Source organism: Delphinapterus leucas, chromosome 5, assembly GCF_059928025.1.
Source record: "Delphinapterus leucas isolate spDelLeu-1000000601 "Yukka" chromosome 5, BTC_Dleu_Yukka2, whole genome shotgun sequence".
NCBI classification, from domain to species: Eukaryota; Metazoa; Chordata; class Mammalia; order Artiodactyla; family Monodontidae; genus Delphinapterus; species Delphinapterus leucas.
In genome coordinates, this window is record NC_143133.1 from 270,772 (window position 1) to 290,000 (window position 19,229).

General features: G+C 53.5%; 1 protein-coding gene across 1 annotated transcript in view; it reads left to right on the plus strand.

Annotated features, from left to right (window-relative positions):
• The first annotated feature begins 223 nt into the window (after nucleotides 1-223).
• Nucleotides 224-19,229, plus strand: part of PDE6B (phosphodiesterase 6B) — a 30,974-nt gene continuing 11,968 nt past the window's right edge. The window contains exons 1-10 of the mRNA XM_022554805.3: nucleotides 224-843; nucleotides 3,537-3,689; nucleotides 4,056-4,145; nucleotides 15,796-15,936; nucleotides 16,027-16,101; nucleotides 16,985-17,049; nucleotides 17,831-17,897; nucleotides 18,042-18,089; nucleotides 18,787-18,936; nucleotides 19,124-19,229. The exon at nucleotides 19,124-19,229 is cut by the window's right edge and continues 38 nt beyond it. Of these exons, the coding sequence (XP_022410513.1) occupies nucleotides 376-843; nucleotides 3,537-3,689; nucleotides 4,056-4,145; nucleotides 15,796-15,936; nucleotides 16,027-16,101; nucleotides 16,985-17,049; nucleotides 17,831-17,897; nucleotides 18,042-18,089; nucleotides 18,787-18,936; nucleotides 19,124-19,229 (1,363 nt within the window). The 5' untranslated portion in view covers nucleotides 224-375. The remainder of the gene's footprint in view (nucleotides 844-3,536; nucleotides 3,690-4,055; nucleotides 4,146-15,795; nucleotides 15,937-16,026; nucleotides 16,102-16,984; nucleotides 17,050-17,830; nucleotides 17,898-18,041; nucleotides 18,090-18,786; nucleotides 18,937-19,123) is intronic.

Consider the following 19,229-nt stretch of genomic DNA (forward strand, 5'->3'; position numbering starts at 1 on the left):
GGGGCCCAAGAGACTTGGAGCTACCTGTCGGAGCATCCCAAGTCCTCGGGCGGCCGCTCAGGCAGAAGGGGTCATGGCACTCCAGGGGTTACCCCTCTCCAGGGGTTGGGTGTGAGGGCTTATCCCAGCGCCCAGGATCCCTGCCTCAGGCAGAAGGTCCTGAGCTGTTACACTGCAGCCCCCAGTCCAGGGGGTCTGATTTTCCCAGGAAGGAAGCGGACAGTCCGGGACCTAAGGGGAGGGAGGGCGAGCAGGCGTGGGCGTGCCAGCTGGTACGGTAATCATCGCTAAGAAAGGCTTTGCTGATGGCAGTGTTTGCGGGAGGGCCTTGTGCGCTGGGGGCTGGCGCTTCTCTCAGACGGGAAGCCGGACACCATGAGCCTCAGCGAGGAGCAGGTGCAGACGTTCCTGGACCAGAACCCTGGCTTTGCGGACCAGTACTTTGGAAAGAAGCTGAGCCCTGAGGATGTGGCCAGCGCCTGCGAGGATGGGTGCCCGGCGGGCTGCACCAGTTTCCAAGAGCTGTGCCAGGTGGAGGAGAGCACAGCCCTGTTCGAGCTGGTGCAGGACATGCAGGAGAGCGTGAACATGGAGCGCGTGGTCTTCAAGATCCTGCGGCGTCTCTGCTCCATCCTGCATGCCGACCGCTGCAGCCTCTTCATGTACCGCCAGCGCAACGGCACGGCTGAGCTCGCCACACGCCTCTTCAGCGTGCAGCCCGGCAGCGCCCTGGAGGACTGCCTGGTGCCTCCTGACTCCGAGATCTTCTTCCCGCTGGACATTGGGGTCGTGGGCCACGTGGCTCAGACCAAGAAGGTGGTGAATGTCAAGGATGTGACGGAGGTGGGTCCTGGGCCTCGTGGGAGTTGGCGAAGGGTTCCCACAGTCCCCGAAGGACGGGTCAGCCCACTGGCTGTGAGGGGGCCCTCGGCTTTTAGGAAGGCGGCCAGAGAGGCAAGTGGAACAGGTCCAGGCCAGAGCTCGCGGGAAGGAAGGAGGCACTGGGGTGGCTGGGAGGGCAGCCTGGGCAGGCCCTGCTGCCCCCTTGGCCTATGATTCCCTGGATGGGGGTTTGGGAGGACGGCGTCTGAGCAGGGGCTGGCGCAGAGGCCCAGAATGGAGGGGCCAGTGGACCCCAGAGCCCTAACCATACTGCTCACTGGGGCGAGCAAGTTTGGGGGTTCAGGAGAAGCTGGTCCAGGTTCCCCGGGAGTCCAATGGTTAGGACTCGGCAGCTTCACTGCCACGGCCTGGGTTCAATCCTGGAACTGAGATCTGCAGGCATCGCAGCCAAAAAAAAAAAAAGAAGAAGAAGAAGCAGCAGCTGGTCCAGGAGGGGGCAGGAGGGGTGGACGCAGTGAGTGCCTGGAGCGGAGAAGTCTGGGAGGACAGGTTCTGGTTGGACGGGAGGGAGGGGGAGGCCAATGACACTTCTGGGGGTGGGGCGGGGTGCCAGGAGGACAGATGCCCCAGGGGAGAGGGGGGCTGGGACTTGGGGAACCACGCCTGTTGGACACGTGTGAGGGACAGGGCCCCGAGGGGGTGCAGGGAGAGCCGACCGCCTTCTCCCGTCCCCTCCGTCCTACCCCAGAGAGGGCCGCTACTATGGCCTGGGAGCGGGAAGCAGGAGCCTTGGGCTGGCTCACCTCCTCCACTTTCTGTGAAGGAATCCAGAGGGCGTTATCCAGCGGGACAGGCCTCCCCCAAAGCAGCCAATGTCCCCTCGTCCCTGGAGACAAACGGATGTGTGGACAGACCCCCAGACCCCTGGCTCCTTGGCTGCAATCCTCTTAAACTTATCTGCTCAAACAAGCCTCGGCCCAGCGACCTGAATATAGTAATCTCTCAGATTAGCTTCATCTTCACTTCCTTTTTAGGAAACGGGTCACCCGTGAATTGGGATGTCAGGAGCATAAATTACCAGGAACAGAAGTCTGGCTGGAATGGGGGGGCTACAATGAGTGCCTCCCCTGCCACCCCCGCCTCTCCCACTACATCTTGCCCCCTCCCTTCTGTGAGCCTCCAGCTGCACCCCCCACCTGTGCTCTTGGTGTCTCTGAGGGTCTGGTTCAAACTGCCTGTGCCCGCCCCGGGGCGGGGCTGTCTCTCCCTGGGGCTCAGCTTCTCTTCCAGCCTCGTGGGGACAGCTCCCTCTGATGTTTCCACAACTGCCCAGCACGCTAGATGCCTCCTTCATGGGGCAGGGGCATGGCATTCACCTTAATCCTCAGGGCTACACTGCAGTGGAGCAGAGACCAGGGTCAAAATCAGCAAAAAGTCGAGTCTCCAATAAGTGTATCATGAAGCCCAGATGTCACTTTATGGAGGGGAAACTGAGGCAGAGCCTGTGTCCCACCGTGACGGGGGGTGGTGTGGACAGCGGGGGCCAGAGGGGGCGCCGCAGGGCTGTGATGTCACCCCGCCACCCCTCTGTGGCCCCTGAGACCCCAGGGCTCATGGGGAGGCAGCCGGGCAGGAGGTCCCAGAGGGTCTGGCATGTCGCCAAGGCATCTAGACCCTGTCGAGGTGGGCAGCTGGCCGTGGGAGGAAATTCCCAGGAGCCGGGATGGCTCAGAGGAGGGAGGAGGGGGCAGGACTGAGCAAGCCGTGCCGAGCACAGTTGGGCCGGGAGGCGGGGGGGCCCGGGGATGCTGTGGTGACCAATGACTGGGTCTGGGCAGTGGAAGCAGAGAGTTCGGGGCACTTTAAAGAAGTGGGTTGGGTCGGAGGGGCAGGGAAGCACCAAGGCCCAGGTCCTCTCTGTGGGGCAGGGGGTGGATGCCAATCCTCGGAATGGGGACAGGGGCGGGCAGGTGTTTCTGACAGTGAGATTCAGGGGCAATGGGCCTGAGGCTGGTCACACTCAATCAACTGGGCCAGGACAAAGCTCAGATGAGCTGTTCCCTGTGCAGACAGACCTGAGAGCCCTTCAACTGGCCCCTGACTAGGGAGAGGCCCCAAAGAGCAACTCTAAGGCTGGGTGAACCTGCCCTGGGGGCCAGAGTTGGGCAAAGGTCTCATCGTGGGGGCAGGAAGCCCGCTGGAGTGTGGGCCCAGGAGACGCCCCCTAGGGCCTGGCAGATAAGTCCTGGGTATGGGAGGTGGCCCAGGGTGGCTGAGGGCAGCAGGAGACAGCAGCCTAGACAAGGAGGGGCTTGGGGACAGGAGGACTAGACAGACTCAGGAGGCATCTAGAAGGCCAGTCGGCCAGATGGCAGCAGATGTGGGAGGAGCTAGGTCTGCCCGCAGCCCAGGGGGCGTGCAGAGCCTGCAAGGACTCTGCAGAGCCCGTGGATCGAGAGCTGGGGGTCGCTCGCTCTGAGATGGGGTGATAGAGACTGAGGCAGGCTGGAGCCCCGAGGGCAGGCCATTGGCCGTGTCCTCATGTGCTTCCCAGGCTCCTGATACCCGGGGCATGGCCACCTGGGTCTCAGCCCTGGCCTGGGCAGCTTAGCCCTGACCCCCAGGGACCAGGGAGACCAAGCCTCCAGGTCCGCAGAGCGACGGCCTCTCCCTTCTCTCCTCTTGCCTTGCAGTGTCCCCACTTCAGCTCCTTTGCTGATGAGCTGACGGGCTATGTGACAAGGAACATCCTGGCCACGCCCATCATGAACGGCAAAGATGTTGTGGCTGTGATCATGGCTGTGAACAAGCTGGACGGCCCGTGTTTCACAAGTGAAGATGAAGACGTGAGTGTCCGGGAGCCCTCTGGACGCGCGCACGCGTCTGTCCCCGGGAGCCCTCTGGACGCGCATACGCGTCTGTCCCCGGGAGCCCTCTGGACGCACGCACCCGTCTGTCCCCGGGTCTTCACGGTCCTGTGCCTGGCGGGGCCCATGCCTGGCGGGTGACGTCTGTGTAGGCACCTCTCCTAGGCTCGGCTCCGAGGGCTCATCTACACATCTGTGTACGAGTCCACGGCCCGCAGGCTGAGGTCCATGCTGCGTGTGCGGCCCCGCCCCCAGGCAGCTGGGTGTCTCCTCCACAAACGCACACCTGGGCACACATCCGAAAACCAGGGTTTTGATCTGCTGTTGTCACAACTCCTGTTTCAGGTTTTCTTGAAGTATCTGAACTTCGGGACGTTAAACCTGAAGATCTACCACTTGAGCTACCTGCACAACTGCGAGACACGCCGAGGCCAGGTACCCACACGTGCTGCCAGCCAGGGCACCCCCACCAGCTCCAGGCCCTCTGGGCTGCCTGAGTGTGGCCAGGTCCCCCCACCCTGGTCTCTCTGGACAGAAGCACATGGTTCTGTGGGCACCTGGGCAGCCGAGGGAGAGGGCCCGGGGCTTTCGTGGCTGTGGACGCGGAGCTGTGAGTATGCCGAGCTGAGGGCAGCGAGGCCGGGTGCCTCGCCCTCGGGCCCCGGGGCTGTGACCACCTGCAAACATGGGCGTCAGCATTCCTCCTTAGAAGCTGCCTCAAGCCTTCTGTGGAAGGAGCAGGGGCGGATTATGAACGTAGAGCAGGGGCTGAGGGTCCCACAGTCCGCGGCCGAGCCTCCCGGTGGGCTCTGCCTCTGGCCACACAGGAGAGCAATGGCTTCCAGGACTGCAGTCGGCTTCCCCCTGAGCGAGGAGGCCCGGGGGCCCCGGGGGGACACGGCGCTCCACCCTCTGTGGCCCGTGCAGAAGGCGGTAGGGGGCGCGGACACGGTGGGGCGGGCAGGGCGTGAGAGAGGGCGCTGGGCAGGGCCTGAGGCCGCAGAGGAGCTGGAAGCCTGCGGCCAGAGGGACTGCAGCGTGGGGCTCCGGAGGGCACGTCGGAAGGCCACCAGGTGGACTCAGCCCCACGCTGTGGGGACGGGGTTGCACGGGGGATTTGTTCGGCTGGCTTCTTTCCTTCTGCCGACATTTGTCTATGAGTCGGGACCCTCGGGTGTTTCCGGCGCGACCCGACTGATTTCTTTGCTCAGCCTGTTTTCTCAGCAGCTCCTGTGCCCTCTGACATGCCCATCGACCCCATCTGTTTGGTTGTTTGGTGGGTGGATTTTTTTGGTTTGGGGGTTCTGCACCTCCTTATTCTCTGGGACTACAAAACGCTTCCATCTCATTTGTATTTTCCGGCCCAGTCCTGGAATTAGCCATTCCTCAAGGAGTACTGGTTCTTTTTGCTGGAGACGGTCTTAGAAACAACGACCTGGGCACCAGGTGTGATCTTGGCTTGGCGTGTCATAGCTTCTAGGTCCTCTCAGCTGACGGAGCGAGGAGATAGGTGTGTGTCTACAAGCCCATGCAGGTGCACGTCTGTAAATACTTCTGCGTGTAGCCATCTGCATCTGTATTAAGTTAAGCCTGAGTTCTTGCTGATACCACCAACCCCAACCATCCCCACGTGGATCGTTCTGGCCTCCGCCCCCCCCCCCACGCTACACGGAGACCCCTGGCTCCCGTCCTCTGCCGTCCACTTAACATCGTTGTCCAGCCCCCTTGCACGCGGACAGCAGGGTACCTGTGACCCATGAGAAACAAGTTCATCACTGGAGCACAGAGATGTGTGCAGTTCCTTTGCCTTTACTCTTGCAGACGCCATGCATTTCCAAAAACGCTGAGGTCAGCACCTTTTCCCCACCCGCTTCCGTGAGGAGATCTCTTGCATTCTCTTGTCACAGTCTGCATTCTTTCCTGGAATCCCCCAACCTACCAAATGATTTTTAAATTTGCAAACATTATGGTTCATGCTTTGTGCCGTAAATTTCTATAGGTCTTGACAAATGCATCATGACATGTACCCACCATTACAGAGTCATAAAGAATCATTTCACCACCCTAAAGACCCCCACCTCCACCAAAGCCCTGACAACTACTGGTATTGTCACTGTCTCCATAGTTTTGCCTTTTGTAGAATGTCATGCCCTTGGAATCATATGGTAAGGAACCTTTTAGGACTGGCTTTTTTCACTTAGTAACATGCATTCAGGGCTCCTCCGTGTCTTTTCATGGCTTAGTAGCCCATTTCTTTTTTTTTTTTTAAGCATCTTTATTGGAGTATAATTGCTTTACAATGGTGTGTTCGTTTCTGCTCTATAACAAAGTGAATCAGCTCTATGTACACATACATCCCCATATCTCCTCCCAGCCCATTTCTTTCTGTTGCTGAATAATATTCCAATGTCTGGATGCATTACAATTTATTTATCCATTCACCCATGGAAGGACGTCTTGATTGCTTCCAGCTTGGGGCAATTATGAATAAAACTGCTATAAACATTTGTAGACAGGTTTTTGTGTGGGTACAAGTTTTCAGTTTGGTTGAGTTAATACCAAGGTGTGTGATTCCTGGATAATATGGTGTAATTGTGTTTAACTCTGTGAGAAACTGTGCAGAAGTGGCTGTACCGTTTCACATTCCCATCAACAATGAATGAAAATTCCTGTCACTCTGCATCCTTGTCAGCTTTTGGTATTGTCAGTTATTTAGATTTTAGTCATTCTAAAAGGAGTTTCATATTATTGTTTTAAATTACAACTCTCTAATGACAAATGATGTTGAGGATCTTTTCATATACTCATTTGCCAACTGTATATCCTACTCTTTGGTGAGGTGTCTGTTCAGACCTTTTGCCCAATTTAAAATTATATTGTCTGTTTTCTTACCGGCTAGTTTTAAGAGTTTTTTTTGTAAAACTGGGGTTTACGTCCTTTATCAGATATGTATTTTGCAAATATTTTCTCCAGAAGCATAGCTTGTCTTTTCATTCTCTTACCAGTGTATTTGGAAAAACAGAAGTTTTACATTCTCTTTTTTTAAAATCGAGTGTAGTTGATTTACAATGTTGTGTTAATTTCTGCTGTACAGCAAAGTGATTCAGTTATACATATGCATACATTCTTCTTGAATATTCTTTTCCATGATGGTTTATCACAGGATATTGAATATAGATCCCTGTGCTGTACAGTAGGACCTTATTGTTTACCCATCCTGTATATACTAATGTAAGTGGTATTGTGTTCTTAATTTCAAGTTCCAATTGTTCATTGCTGGTATAAAGGGACGCAGCTGACTTTTGTATGTCAACCTTGTTATCCTGTGACCTTAAGACAATAACTAGTTCCAAGAGGTTTTAAAGATTGATCCCTTGGTATTTTCACATAGATGATCATGTCATCTACAAACAAAGACAGTTTTTCTCCTTCCCTACCCATCTCTATCCATTGTTCTTCCTTTCCTTGTCTTATTGCATTTGCTAGGACTTTCAGTACGATGCTGACTATGAGTGGTAGGAGGGGCATCCTTGTCTGGCTCCCAGTATTAGGAAAAGAACCGGTTTCTCACCATCAGGTATGACATTCACTGTAGGGTTTTTGTAGAATTTTTATCTAGTTGACCAAGTTCCCCTCTGTTTCCACTCTGCTGAGAGCTTTTATTCCAAATGAGTGTTCGATTCTGTCAAATATTTTTCTCCATCAATTGATGCGATCGTGTTATTTTTTTCTTCTTTAGCCTGGTAATATGGTGGATTACATTAATTGATTTTCAAATGCTGGACCAGCCTTGCGCACCTGGGATAACTGTCACTTGGTCACAGAGCATAATTATTTATATATACTATTGCATTTGTTTCACTAATATTTTGTTAAGAATTTTTGTACCGGGCTTCCCTGGTGGCACAGTGGTTGAGAGTCCGCCTGCCGACGCAGGGGACGCGGGTTCGTGCCCCGGTCCGGGAAGATCCCACATGCCGCGGAGCAGCTGGGCCCATGAGCCATGGCCGCTGGGCCTGCGCGTCCGGAGCCTGTGCTCTGCAACGGGAGAGGCCACAACAGTGCGAGGCCCATGTACTGCAAAAAAAAAAAAAAAAAAAAAAAAAGAATTTTTGTACCTATGTTCACGAGAGATTTTGGCCTGTAGTTTTTCTTTCTTGTAATGGCTTTATTTGGTTTTTGTATTAGGGTAATGCTGGCCTCAGGGAATGGGTTAAAAGGTCTTCCTCTGCTTCTATTTTCTGGAAAAGATTGTAGTGAATTGGTGTAGTTTCTTCCCTAAATGTTTTGTAGAACTCGCCAGTGAATCCATCAGGGATTGGTGCTTTCTTTTTGGAAGGTTATTAATTATTGATCCAATGTCTTTAATACTTATAGCTCTATTAGGATTATTCTATTTCTCCTTCTGTGGGTGTTGGTAGTTTGTGTCTTTCAAGGCGTTGAAACATTCATTTAATCTAAGCTATTTAATCTAGATTATTAAATTGGGGGGCAGAGAGTTTTACAATTTATTACTTATTTTCTTCTGCCTCCTTTAGGCTTAAATTAGTCTTCTTTTTCTAGTTTCCTAGGATTAGATTATTGATTTTAGATCTCTCTTCTTTTCTGATATGTACATTCAATGTTGTAAATTTCCCTACAAGCACTGCTTTCACTGCATCCCACAAAGTTTGACATGTATTTATTTCCATTTAGTTCGACATCTTTCTAAATTTCTCTTGAGACTTCTCCTCAAGAGAAATGTATTAATTAGAAGTGTATGGTTTAATCTATTTTGGAATTTTCCAACATCTTTCTGTTAATGACTTCTAGTTTATTGCCCTGTGGTATGAGAATGTATTCTTTATGATTTTTAATTCTTTCAAATGTGTGTTGTGGCCCAGAGTATGGTCTCTCTTGGCGAATGTCCCATGTGGCCCTGAGAAGGATGTGTATTCTGCTGTTGTTGGATGAAGTAGTCTATAGATATTCATTATATCCATTGCTGTTTAGTTCAACTATTTTCTTACTGATTTTCTGCCTGCTGGATCTATCAATTCACTGAAAGAAGAACATTGACGTCTCCTGCTATAGTAGTGGATTTATCCATTGCTTCTTGCAGTTCTAGTAGTTTTTCTTTATGGAATTTGATGCTCCATTGTTAGGTGCATACACAGTAAGGGCTGTTATGTCTTCTTGGAGAAATGACCCCTTTATCGTTATGTAATAGCCCTCTTTACTCCTGATCATTTTTCTTCTTCTGAAGTCTGCTTTGTATAAAATTAATATAACTATTTAGCTTTCTTTTGCTTGGTGTCAGCATGGTATATATTTCTGCATCCCTTTAATTTTTTCCCCATTATTTTCATTGTGGTAAAATACACATAACAAAAAATTTACTATCTTAATCATTTTTAATCTACAGTTCAGTGGTATTAACTACATTCATGTTGCACAACCATCTCCACCGGCCATCTCCAGAACTCTACACAGCTTCCCAAATTGGAACTCTATCTCATTAAGCACTAACTCCCCAGTACCCCCATCCCAGCCCCTGGAAACCACATTCTACTTTCTGTTTCTATGAGTTATCTCATACAGGTGCAACCCTACAATATTCATCTTTCTGTGACTGGTTTATTGCACTGAGCAGAATGTCCTCAAGGTTCATCCCTGCTGTATCATATTACAGAATTTTCTTCCTTTTTAAGGCTGAATAGTATTCCATTGTATGTATAGGCCACATTTTGCTTATCTATTCATCTGTTGCTGGACGCATTTGTTGCTTCCACATTTTAGCCATTATGAATAATGCTGCTGTGAACATGGGTGTACAAATACCTCTTTGAAACCCTGCTTTCAATTCTTTTGAATGTATGCCCAGAAGTGGAAATGATGGATCATATGGTAATTCTGTTTGATTTTTTAAAGAACTTCCATACTGTTTTCCAAAGTGTCTACACCATTTTACATTCCCACCAACAGTGCAAAGCAGTCCCAATTTTTCCACATCCCTGCCAATACTTGTTTTCTGTTTTGTTTTGTTTTTAACACTAGTCATCCTAACGGCTGTTAGTTAGTTCTGACTGTAGTTCTGATTTGCATTCCCCTAATGATTAGTGATATTGGTCATCTTTTCATATGCTTATTGGTCATTTGTATTTTTTCTTTGGAGAAATGTCTATTCAAGTTCTTTGCCCATTTTTAAATCTGGTTGTTTGTTTTTGTTCTTGAATTTTAGGAGTTCTCTACATAATCTGGGTATTAATCCCTTATCAGAAGTGTGATTTGCAAATATTTTCTCCCATGTGCATTGCCTTTTTACTCTGTTGATGGTGTCTTTTGATGCAAAAAGGTTTTTAATTTTCAGAAAGTCCAGTTTGTCTATTTTTTTCTTTTGTTGTTAGTGTCTTTCAAGTCATATCCAAGCAATCATTGACAAATCCAATGTCATGAAGTTTTTTTCCTGTGTTTTCTTCTAAGTTCATAGTTTTGCATGTGGATATCTAGTTTTCCTGGTACCATTTGTTGAAAAGACTGCCCTTTCCCCACTGAATGGTCTTGGCATTCTTGTCAAAAATCATTTGGCCATATAGGCTAGGGTTTATTTTTGGACTCTATAAGCTATTCTTTTGGTCTGTAGGTCTGTCTTTATTCCAGTATCACATGTTTTGATTAATACAGGTTTGTACTGTGTTTTGAAACCAGAAGATATGAGGCCTCTGGTTTTGTTCTTTCTCAAGACTGTTTTGACTGTTCAGGGTCCCTTGAGCGTCTATATGGCTTTAGGATGGGTTTTTCTACTTCTGCAAAAACATCATTGAGATTTTGATACGGATTACATTCAATTTGTAGGTCACTTTGGGTAGTATTGACACTGTAGCAATATTAAGTCTTCCAATTCATGAGCAAAGGGTGTCTAAGTATTTGTGTCTCCTTTAACCTATTTCAGCGATGTTTCATAGTTTTCATCATTACAATAATTCCAGCAACTGTTGTAATTGCTCATGTATTTACCTTTGCTGGGATCTTTATTTCTCCATACAGCTTTGAGGTCCTTTCATTTCACCTGCAGGACAGCTCTTGCAGGGCAGGTCTAGTGGTCATGAACCCCCCTCAGCTTTGTTTTTCTGGGGACGTCAATTTCTCCCTCGCTTCTGAAGGACAGCTTTGCCGTTATTTTTTCTTCTTCTTTTAGGCACTTTGAATACATCAGGCCACTGCCTTCTGGGCCCAAAGTTCCTGATGAAAAATCTGCTGATAAACTTACTGAGGATCCCTTGTATGCGATGAGTCACTTCTCTCGCTGCCCTCAAGATTCTGTCTTTCGACAGCTTGATTATAATGTGTCTTGGTGTGGGTGTCTTTGAGTTCATCCTACTTGGTGTGTTTTGAACTTCTTGGGTGGAAATATGCATGTCTTTCATCAAATTCCAGGGGTTTCCAGGCTTTATTTCTCCAAATATTCTCGCTGTGTGTCCATCTGCCCTAGGTGAGGTCTAGCCCATCTCCCTTGGAGGAGGTGTTCTGAGTGGCTCTCATTCTGCCCTTGCTTTGAGGCTTGCTTTCTCCCAGCTTCCTCTCAGCCAAGCCCCTTAACCTAACTGCTGTGAAGACATTTCCCCAAATTTGTATCAGCAGCTCCATAACAGTTGCCTCAAGGCAAGATTCAAATCCAGCCCCACATACCCCAGGTGCGGGCCTAGTGAGGCACGTCTGGAGCATTTTCTGGGTCTTACCCCACCACACACACTTTCCCCCAGTGGATCTCCCCCAGGGGGATTGTGTTCCCTCTATAGGAAAGTCAGGTCTCAGGAGAAGCCAGGGTTTTGATTCTCTGCCTGTCATGTCCTGAGTCCCCACCTCCCTCTCTGGATACCCTGCTTTTCTGCTCCCCCTCATGCAGACTGTCTCAGGGTCCCTGTCCTTCTGCACCTCTCATCAGCCACCCCAACTCAGCAGTCAGAGCCATACTTTGAAAACTTAGGTCCTGTCACTTGGTGGTCTTCAGGGACTCCCCTGCACCTTTCTGGCTCACCCCATTCCACCATTCCGCCCCAGCCATGCTCCCCTCAGGGGCCTCTGTATTTGCAGGTCCCTCTGCCAAGAATACTGTCCCACACACCCCATGGCTCCTCCGTGGAGAGATCTCCCCCGACTTGAGCATCCCCACACTCTGGCCCTGTATTCCCTACCCAACTCCACCTGCCGTATCCCCTGCATTTACTCATCTCCCTGTGCCAAGACATCTGGTTGGTTGGTTTGTTCATGTTCTAGCTGCCAACCCCTCCCCACTTTAGAAAGTGAATTCTAAGAGTTGGGGATTTTTGTCTGTTCTGTTGTCCAGTTATACCAGACCTAAAGCAGGCAATAAATATCATTCCAGCAAATGAATTTCTGACACTTAGGAAACACGACTACCTGGAGACTCGTTTCCAGCTCTTCAGACCGCGTGCATGTACAGACGTGCTTTCGGTGGGAGTTCTAAAGGGGACTTCCAACAATGGGCATACACGTCTCAATTAAGTACTTTGATTTCCACTCAGACGTCGCCTAATCCCAGTAGAAAGCCGTTTCTGAGACCTTACACTCTGAATGGCATTTTAAAGAAACCTAATTACTTCACTGCTCTACCTCACAGCTCTTTTTGAAAAGAAAAGTCTAAAATGAACCAAGCCTGGCTGCCACGTTGCCTGTGGTTCAGCCTGGTGCCCGCTTCTTCCTCGTGCTGTAGGGGAGCCCCGACCTCCAATTAAAGCAGTTCTCAGCACAGTGCCCACCCTTCCCTCTCCCAGACCTTAGCAGCCCTCCAGGGTCCTAGGCCCCCTCCCCAAGTCAAGAACCACTGTCAGTCCTTCCTGATCACTATCTCCATGGACTCTGGCTCAGGGGCTCCCGTTAATCCCTTTTTGAGAGTGTCTCAGCCACTTTGGTCAGAGGCCATAGAAGCAACAAAGAAATCATAGGTTTGGCCCTGGGATGTTGGAATTTATCTCAGACCTGCTGCATCAAGCTGACTGGCCAGCTTTAGCTGTGGTTCCCCCTGCCCAACAGTCCATGTTGCACCACAACTGGATGAAAGTCCCCAGGGGTGCAGGGCCTTCGCCTCCGTGCTGCCCCCCAGGCTGTGCTTTTGTCCACGACCCACTGGCTGGTGTGAAAACTGGAGCATGTGTACTGCCCCTCCCAGGATGGGGTGAGAGACGTCCCGATGCAGGAGCTACAGAGAGAGCATACAGGCTCAAATGCTGTCGCGCAGCCCTGATCTGTGAACAAGTGAAAGCGTTCAGAGGTCAGGATATGTGAGTCTGAAGCAGCAAGGAGGGGCTGGCTCTCCTCCACCCCGGGCGGTGCAGGCTGGTTCTGTCATTGCAGCTCCCACCGCGATGTTACTGGACATGAGGTTGGGAAGAGACGGGCCACAGTGTGGACCTTCTTTCCACCATCAGAAACCTTAGGAGTATGAATAACAGTGAACTGTAGCGAAATAATGAGGAAGCAATTCATTTGCATATTTATTACCTTTGCCTTAATGTAATTTTCTTAATTTTTAATTTAATTTTATTTATTTATTTTTTGGTCACATGGGTTGTGAGATCTTAGTTCCCCAAACAGGGATTGAACCCACTCCCTTGGCAGTGAAAGCCCCCTTCTTGGGGGCTGGAAAACTCTAAACCCTGACCTGGCAGTGGCTACAGGTGCCTCCGAAGATGCCTGCACCTCACTCAGGGTGCACCCTGGACTCAACTCAGAGAGTTAAAAATGGAAACAGGAAGAAGGGGAAGGGCAGAGGCCTGGGGTGGCCCGTGCTCCTGGCTTCAGACCGCCGTGGACACGCTGCCTGGCCCGCTGAGCCCCCGTTTCCTTGGGGCCATATTAGTACCTGCTTCAGAGCAGGGTCCAACGTGGGAACTGGTCCTTGGTCCGACTGGGACACTGGAAGGGCAGGGGAGACAGGACACTCTCTGCTGGGACAGAAGGAGGGGACAGGGTGGAGAGTGGAGGAAGGTCTCGCCTAGAGGCTGTGCGGGGACACCTTCTCACTCTGTCCCCCTCCTAAGGGATGAGTTTGGGGACTGAATTACTCAGATGGCTCAGAAATTAGGTGTGTGGCCCAGATACCCTCACCCCTGAGCTCAGCTGTCCAGGACATCCCTGAGCGCCCGACCTCCCCCACCCTGACATCTGTGACATGGGCTCTGGTCCCAACCAGGACTGGTACCCAGGGGTAGCTCAGCGAGTACCTGTGGGATAGATGCACAGGTGACTAACACTCACACACACTCACACTCAGATGCACACATTCGCACACACCCACACTCACAGACTTGATCTCACTGGCACGCGGGTCTCCTAGAGAGTCTGCCACCTGGGAGTCTCCCACATGTGTCGGGGGAGGGGGGGCTCCATGGTCACCCACACCCACTGCCCTGCATGTCCTTCCTCTGTCAGCTGGTGACTAAGTACCTCAGTCCCCTGCCGCTAACGGCCTGGAAATGAATGCACCCGGCACGGAACTCTCTACCTTCCCCCCACGCGCAGTGGGTAAGGATGCCGATCTGCGGCTCCCCAGCTCTGTGACCTCGGGAAAGTCAAGTAACTTCGAGACCTCAGGTTCCCCACCTGTAAAATGGGATAGCGAGGTTCTGCCCTCTGAATGCTGGGAGGATTAAAGATCCTTAGAACAGCGAATCTCGCCGCCTCCCATGCACTCTGCAAATGCAGGCTGAGCACTCAGGGGCCAGGCACTGCTCTAGCCATGAAAAAGCTGTGCCTCCCAACCTCATGGAGTTTGCGGTGGAGTCCGGAGACAATGAGACTGTACATCTGAGAGGCCGGGGACGAGACGGGGTGCTGCAGGGCATCTGGTGCCGCAGGTGCTCAAGGAGGGCCTTCCCTGAGCCACTTTAGGCTGAGACTCAAGGATGAGAAAGTTCTGGGCTGAGGGCTGTGAAGGCAGAGAACAGAGCTTGTGCAAAGGCCCTGTGGTTGGTCAGAGTGAGCTTTGAGGTCACAGTGGGAGTGCGATTCAGACACACGGGCAGAGAGGTGGCAGGGCCAGACCACCGGGAAAGCCTCCTCCACCAATGGGGAGTGGTGGGCACGGAGGGGGCGTGGCTGGGCTGCTGGGAAAGCCTCCTCCACCAATGGGGGGAAGTGGGTGCAGAGGGGGCGGGGCCGGGCTGCTGGGAAAGCCTCCTCCACCAATGGGGAGAAGTGGGCACAGAGGGGGTGGGGCCGGGCTGCTGGGAAAGCCTCCCCTACCAATAGAGCGAGATGGGCAGTGGGCTGCCTCCTGGTGAAAGGACTCTAGGGCAAGTGGGGTCTCCAGTGCCCATCCCTACCTGTAACAACAAAGGGTGCAGGTGCTGCAGAGGGCCCCGAGGGTGGCCGGCAGGGAGGAAGCCAGGCAAGGAAGATTGCAGTGGAGGCGGAGGGGCTGGGCACCAGGCCGCCCTTATTAAAGGTCAGAGGGCACGGAGGTGATGAGTGAGTGTGAAAGGGTGGGGTCTAGAAGGACCTGCCTGTGGGCCGTGGCTGAGGAGGGGGGAGGAGAGCCCGATGGGTGGCCCTGGACAGCAGCCTGGGGCCCAGTTGGGCGTCAATGTCTGGGGCAGGGTCTGGCCAGGGCCACTCTCAACTCACTTTGCAGAGACTAGAGAAGCACTTGACATCCAGGAAACAATGAATTCATGTTCTCAAGCCCCAGCTTCTCACAGGCTAATTATGGAGGGCTGGCTGGTCAGATCTTTGCCCTTCAAGCTCAGGGCAATCGATTTCAGTTTTCACTCATTCCCTCACCAACCCAGCCTGAGGCCAGCACCAGGCAGTGAGCGGCAGGGATGTGGCCAAAGACTGGAGACTTTACCTTCCAGAAGGTTTGCAGGGCCCCTGCGGCAGGGAGCAGGGAGTCACGCGCTTGGATCACAGCCTGGTGCCGGCACCCTGTTGGGAGAGGCACCGTCACCAGTGTCCCCCAGGGCTCCGAGGTCAGAGCGTGTGTGAATGTGTGTGTCTCAGGTATGACAGCTCACACCCAGGTGCCGCTGTGGTCAGATGGGTGTGGGCAGGTGTGGCCACGACCCACAGTTATGTCACTCCCCAGGTGCTGCTGTGGTCAGCCAACAAGGTGTTTGAGGAGCTGACGGACATCGAGAGGCAGTTCCACAAGGCCTTCTACACTGTGCGGGCCTATCTGAACTGCGACCGATACTCAGTGGGCCTCCTGGACATGACCAAGGAGAAGGTGAGGCCTCAGCGCCCCAAAGACCTCCCGGCCAGCCTCGCCCAGCTCCGCCGCTGACTCATGACTCACTCCCTTCTCTCCTCCACCCAGGAATTCTTTGACGTGTGGCCTGTGCTGATGGGGGAAGCCCCGCCGTACTCAGGCCCACGCACACCTGACGGCCGTGTGAGTCATGGGGTTGGGGGGAGGGACAGGCCCTGCCCGTGCACCCTGGATTTCCTGGCTCCAACCCCAGGGTGGGAAGGGGCCTGTCCCGGCCCGACCCAGGGTGGGAGAGGGAAGGAAGGCTAGGGGAAGGGTGTGGGGGCCGAGGACGAGGCTGTGGGCCGGCTGGCTATCTGACCGCTGCAGAGGTCAGGCCCCCGGGGGCCATCTCCCCTGACTCCAGCCCTGCAGTGCTTTGGGGCCGAGGGCCAGGCCTGGTCTCCTGACAAGGGTTGTCAGCCTGGTTGTAAAGACCAACATCGGTTCTGGTTGACCCTAACCTCCTGCCCTATTCTTAAATCATTGTAACATCTGCCTGAGTGGGGCTTCGTGGGTGTGTGTGAGCAGGGTAGGGACATGGGCAGGTATCTCTGTCACTTATTGTGTGTCCAACCCGGGTCACATTTCAGAGCGTGGCCATGCCTCAGTCTCCCCTCCTGTCAAATGGGGATAATGACAGGGCATCAGAGGATTCCATGGGCTCTGTGTGCCAAGTGCACGCAGGATTCTCTGTGCAAAGGCTGGCTGTGACCACGGCGTCTCATAGTTATGTGAGTGTGAGTGTGTGAGTGTGTGTGTGTGTGCATGTGTCACAGACGTACAGGCCTGGGTCAGCTGCGTGCGTATGTGTGAAGGAGAACAGGGCCCAGTTTTTGCATGGGCTTGAGTGGGACACAGACGGAGGGAAGACAGATGTAAACCAGAGTGTGTAATGTGTGTCCCACGACGGTTGGCGTGTGTGTACATCGTGTGCACCTGTGTGCCTATGTGCAATTATGTGGGCATATGTTGTGACGGGTTCCCGTCGGGGAGCCCCTCACGCTTGCTGTGGTCTGTTTCTCAGGAAATCGTCTTCTACAAAGTCATCGACTACATCCTCCATGGCAAGGAAGACATCAAGGTCATCCCGTAAGTGTCAGGGTTTTATGAGGAGCATCGCCCAAGGGCAGGACCACCCCGGACCCCGGCTGGATTGGCCTGAGGACCTGTCACGGCAGAGTCAGCAGTCCCAGCTTCAGCCCCGCACACCTTGGTGCTCCCTGAGCTGGGGGGCGCGGCAGGATGCGGTGGGGAGGGAGGCCCACTTACTGGTCTGGGAGGAAATGAGTGGGGGCCTGAGGAGGCCCGAGGCCCCACGGCTGTTGGTGCGGATGTCCAGGGGGTCAGATGAGCTGTCCAGGCGGCCCTGTCAGCAGCGACTGGCCCTTGAGGCCCTCAGGGTCTCGTTTTGGTTGACCCAGACAGCCCAGCAGGTGGAGCCCCCGGCAGGGGAAGCCCAACACTGCACACCCAATGGGGCGGGACAGGAGGGGACCCAGCCCAGCGGGCAGCAGAGCCGCGTGGAGCTCAGGGCAGCCCAGAGAGACTGGCAGGCGGCAGCTAGCCATTACCAGCCCTACAGCCGCATGGCCGTGTGGCCTCCGTGGCCCCTTTAGCCTGTCAGGACCCCAGCCCGCAGGTCCCATGCAGGGACTGGGACGCGTGCGGCCCCCTGTAGGGCAAGGGGCCTCAGCGTGGGCAGAGGAGAGGAGTGAGGCCGCTCAGGCGCCCCCAGACCTCACCCCTGGCCTCCCCCGTCTTCTTCCAGTCCTTGCCAGCTCCCCACAGCCCACCTGGGGTCAGAGACGGGAATCAGCACGAACACACAGCTGAGCATCTGGTCCTCTGACCCTCTGCTTCTCTCCCACAGCTCACCCCCCGCCGACCACTGGGCCCTCGCCAGTGGCCTTCCAACCTACGTGGCAGAAAGTGGCTTTGTGAGTCCCCGGAGCCCTTCCCACCGGCCTGTGTGCCCCGGCTTTGCTCACCTGGAAGCTCCTCAGCTTGGACAGAGTCTATGTTAGAGTCATACTGTACATTTGGCCGCTTCAAGTGAAACTCTGTTTCTGGTCCTTTTTCAGATCTGTAACGTTATGAATGCCCAGGCTGATGAAATGTTCAAATTTCAGGTATCTATTCATTCATAGAAAGTGTGTGGTACGTAGGAAAGAAGACATTGTGACTCAGAAAGGAGGGACTGGATTCTTTTTTGCTGTTTAGGGAACAACCTCACGTCTCACAGGCTAACGGCAGCAAACACGTGTTCCATACACACAGGTCTGCGTGTTGGCTGGGCACGGCTGTGCCTGGCGAGGGTTCACGTCTGCTCCATGTGGGGACACATGACCAGGGTGGGCTCTTTTCTGAAGTAGGCCTAGGTCAGGTGGACCAGTGGAGACGGGCTTTGTGTCTCGGGGCCTCCTCCAGGAACTGGCCAGGGTCCCTATTTCACCGGCCAGGCATCAGTGGGATGTGAGCTAGGACCCACTGTAAGGCCCGCTGGGACGGGGGTGCTAGGCCCCTTGCTCAACAATTATTAGGAACTTGGCAGCAGGGCATTCAGTCAAGCGGGGGGCCTTCCAAGAGTGGGACCCTGTGCGACCACAGCACTCACACAGTGAGGCCGCCCCTGTGGACAAGGCCTCCCTTCTCCTCTGGGGAGAAGTCACAGCACGCACCTTTGGGGGCCAACAGACAGGAACAGTGACCCAGTCTCCGCAGTCTGAGGGAAGAAGAAGCGAGGTTCACCCTCCCTGGCTGACAAGCCGGGCCCGGGCCAGGGCCAGACCCAGGGCAGCGGTCAGCTCCAGACGCCTCTCCTCACAGGAAGGGCCTCTGGACGACTCTGGGTGGATCATTAAGAACGTCCTCTCCATGCCCATCGTCAACAAGAAGGAGGAGATTGTGGGGGTCGCAACGTTTTACAACAGGAAAGACGGGAAGCCCTTCGACGAGCAGGACGAACTCCTGATGGAGGTAAGCGCCTGTCCAGTGGGCCCCAGAGGCGACGCCTGTGTGGCGGGGACACCGCCTGCTCCGGGCCCTGACCTGGCGCGAGAACCCGGGAGGAGCTGTGAGGCCCCATCCCAGGGGCTGGAGGCCGGCCCCCTGGGAGCCCCCTGCGCACCGGGGGGCGCCCATGGTGGGTGACGCGCTCCTACAGTCTCTCACGCAGTTCCTGGGCTGGTCGGCGCTGAACGCCGACACCTACGACAAGATGAACAGGCTGGAGAACCGCAAGGACATCGCCCAGGACATGGTTCTGTACC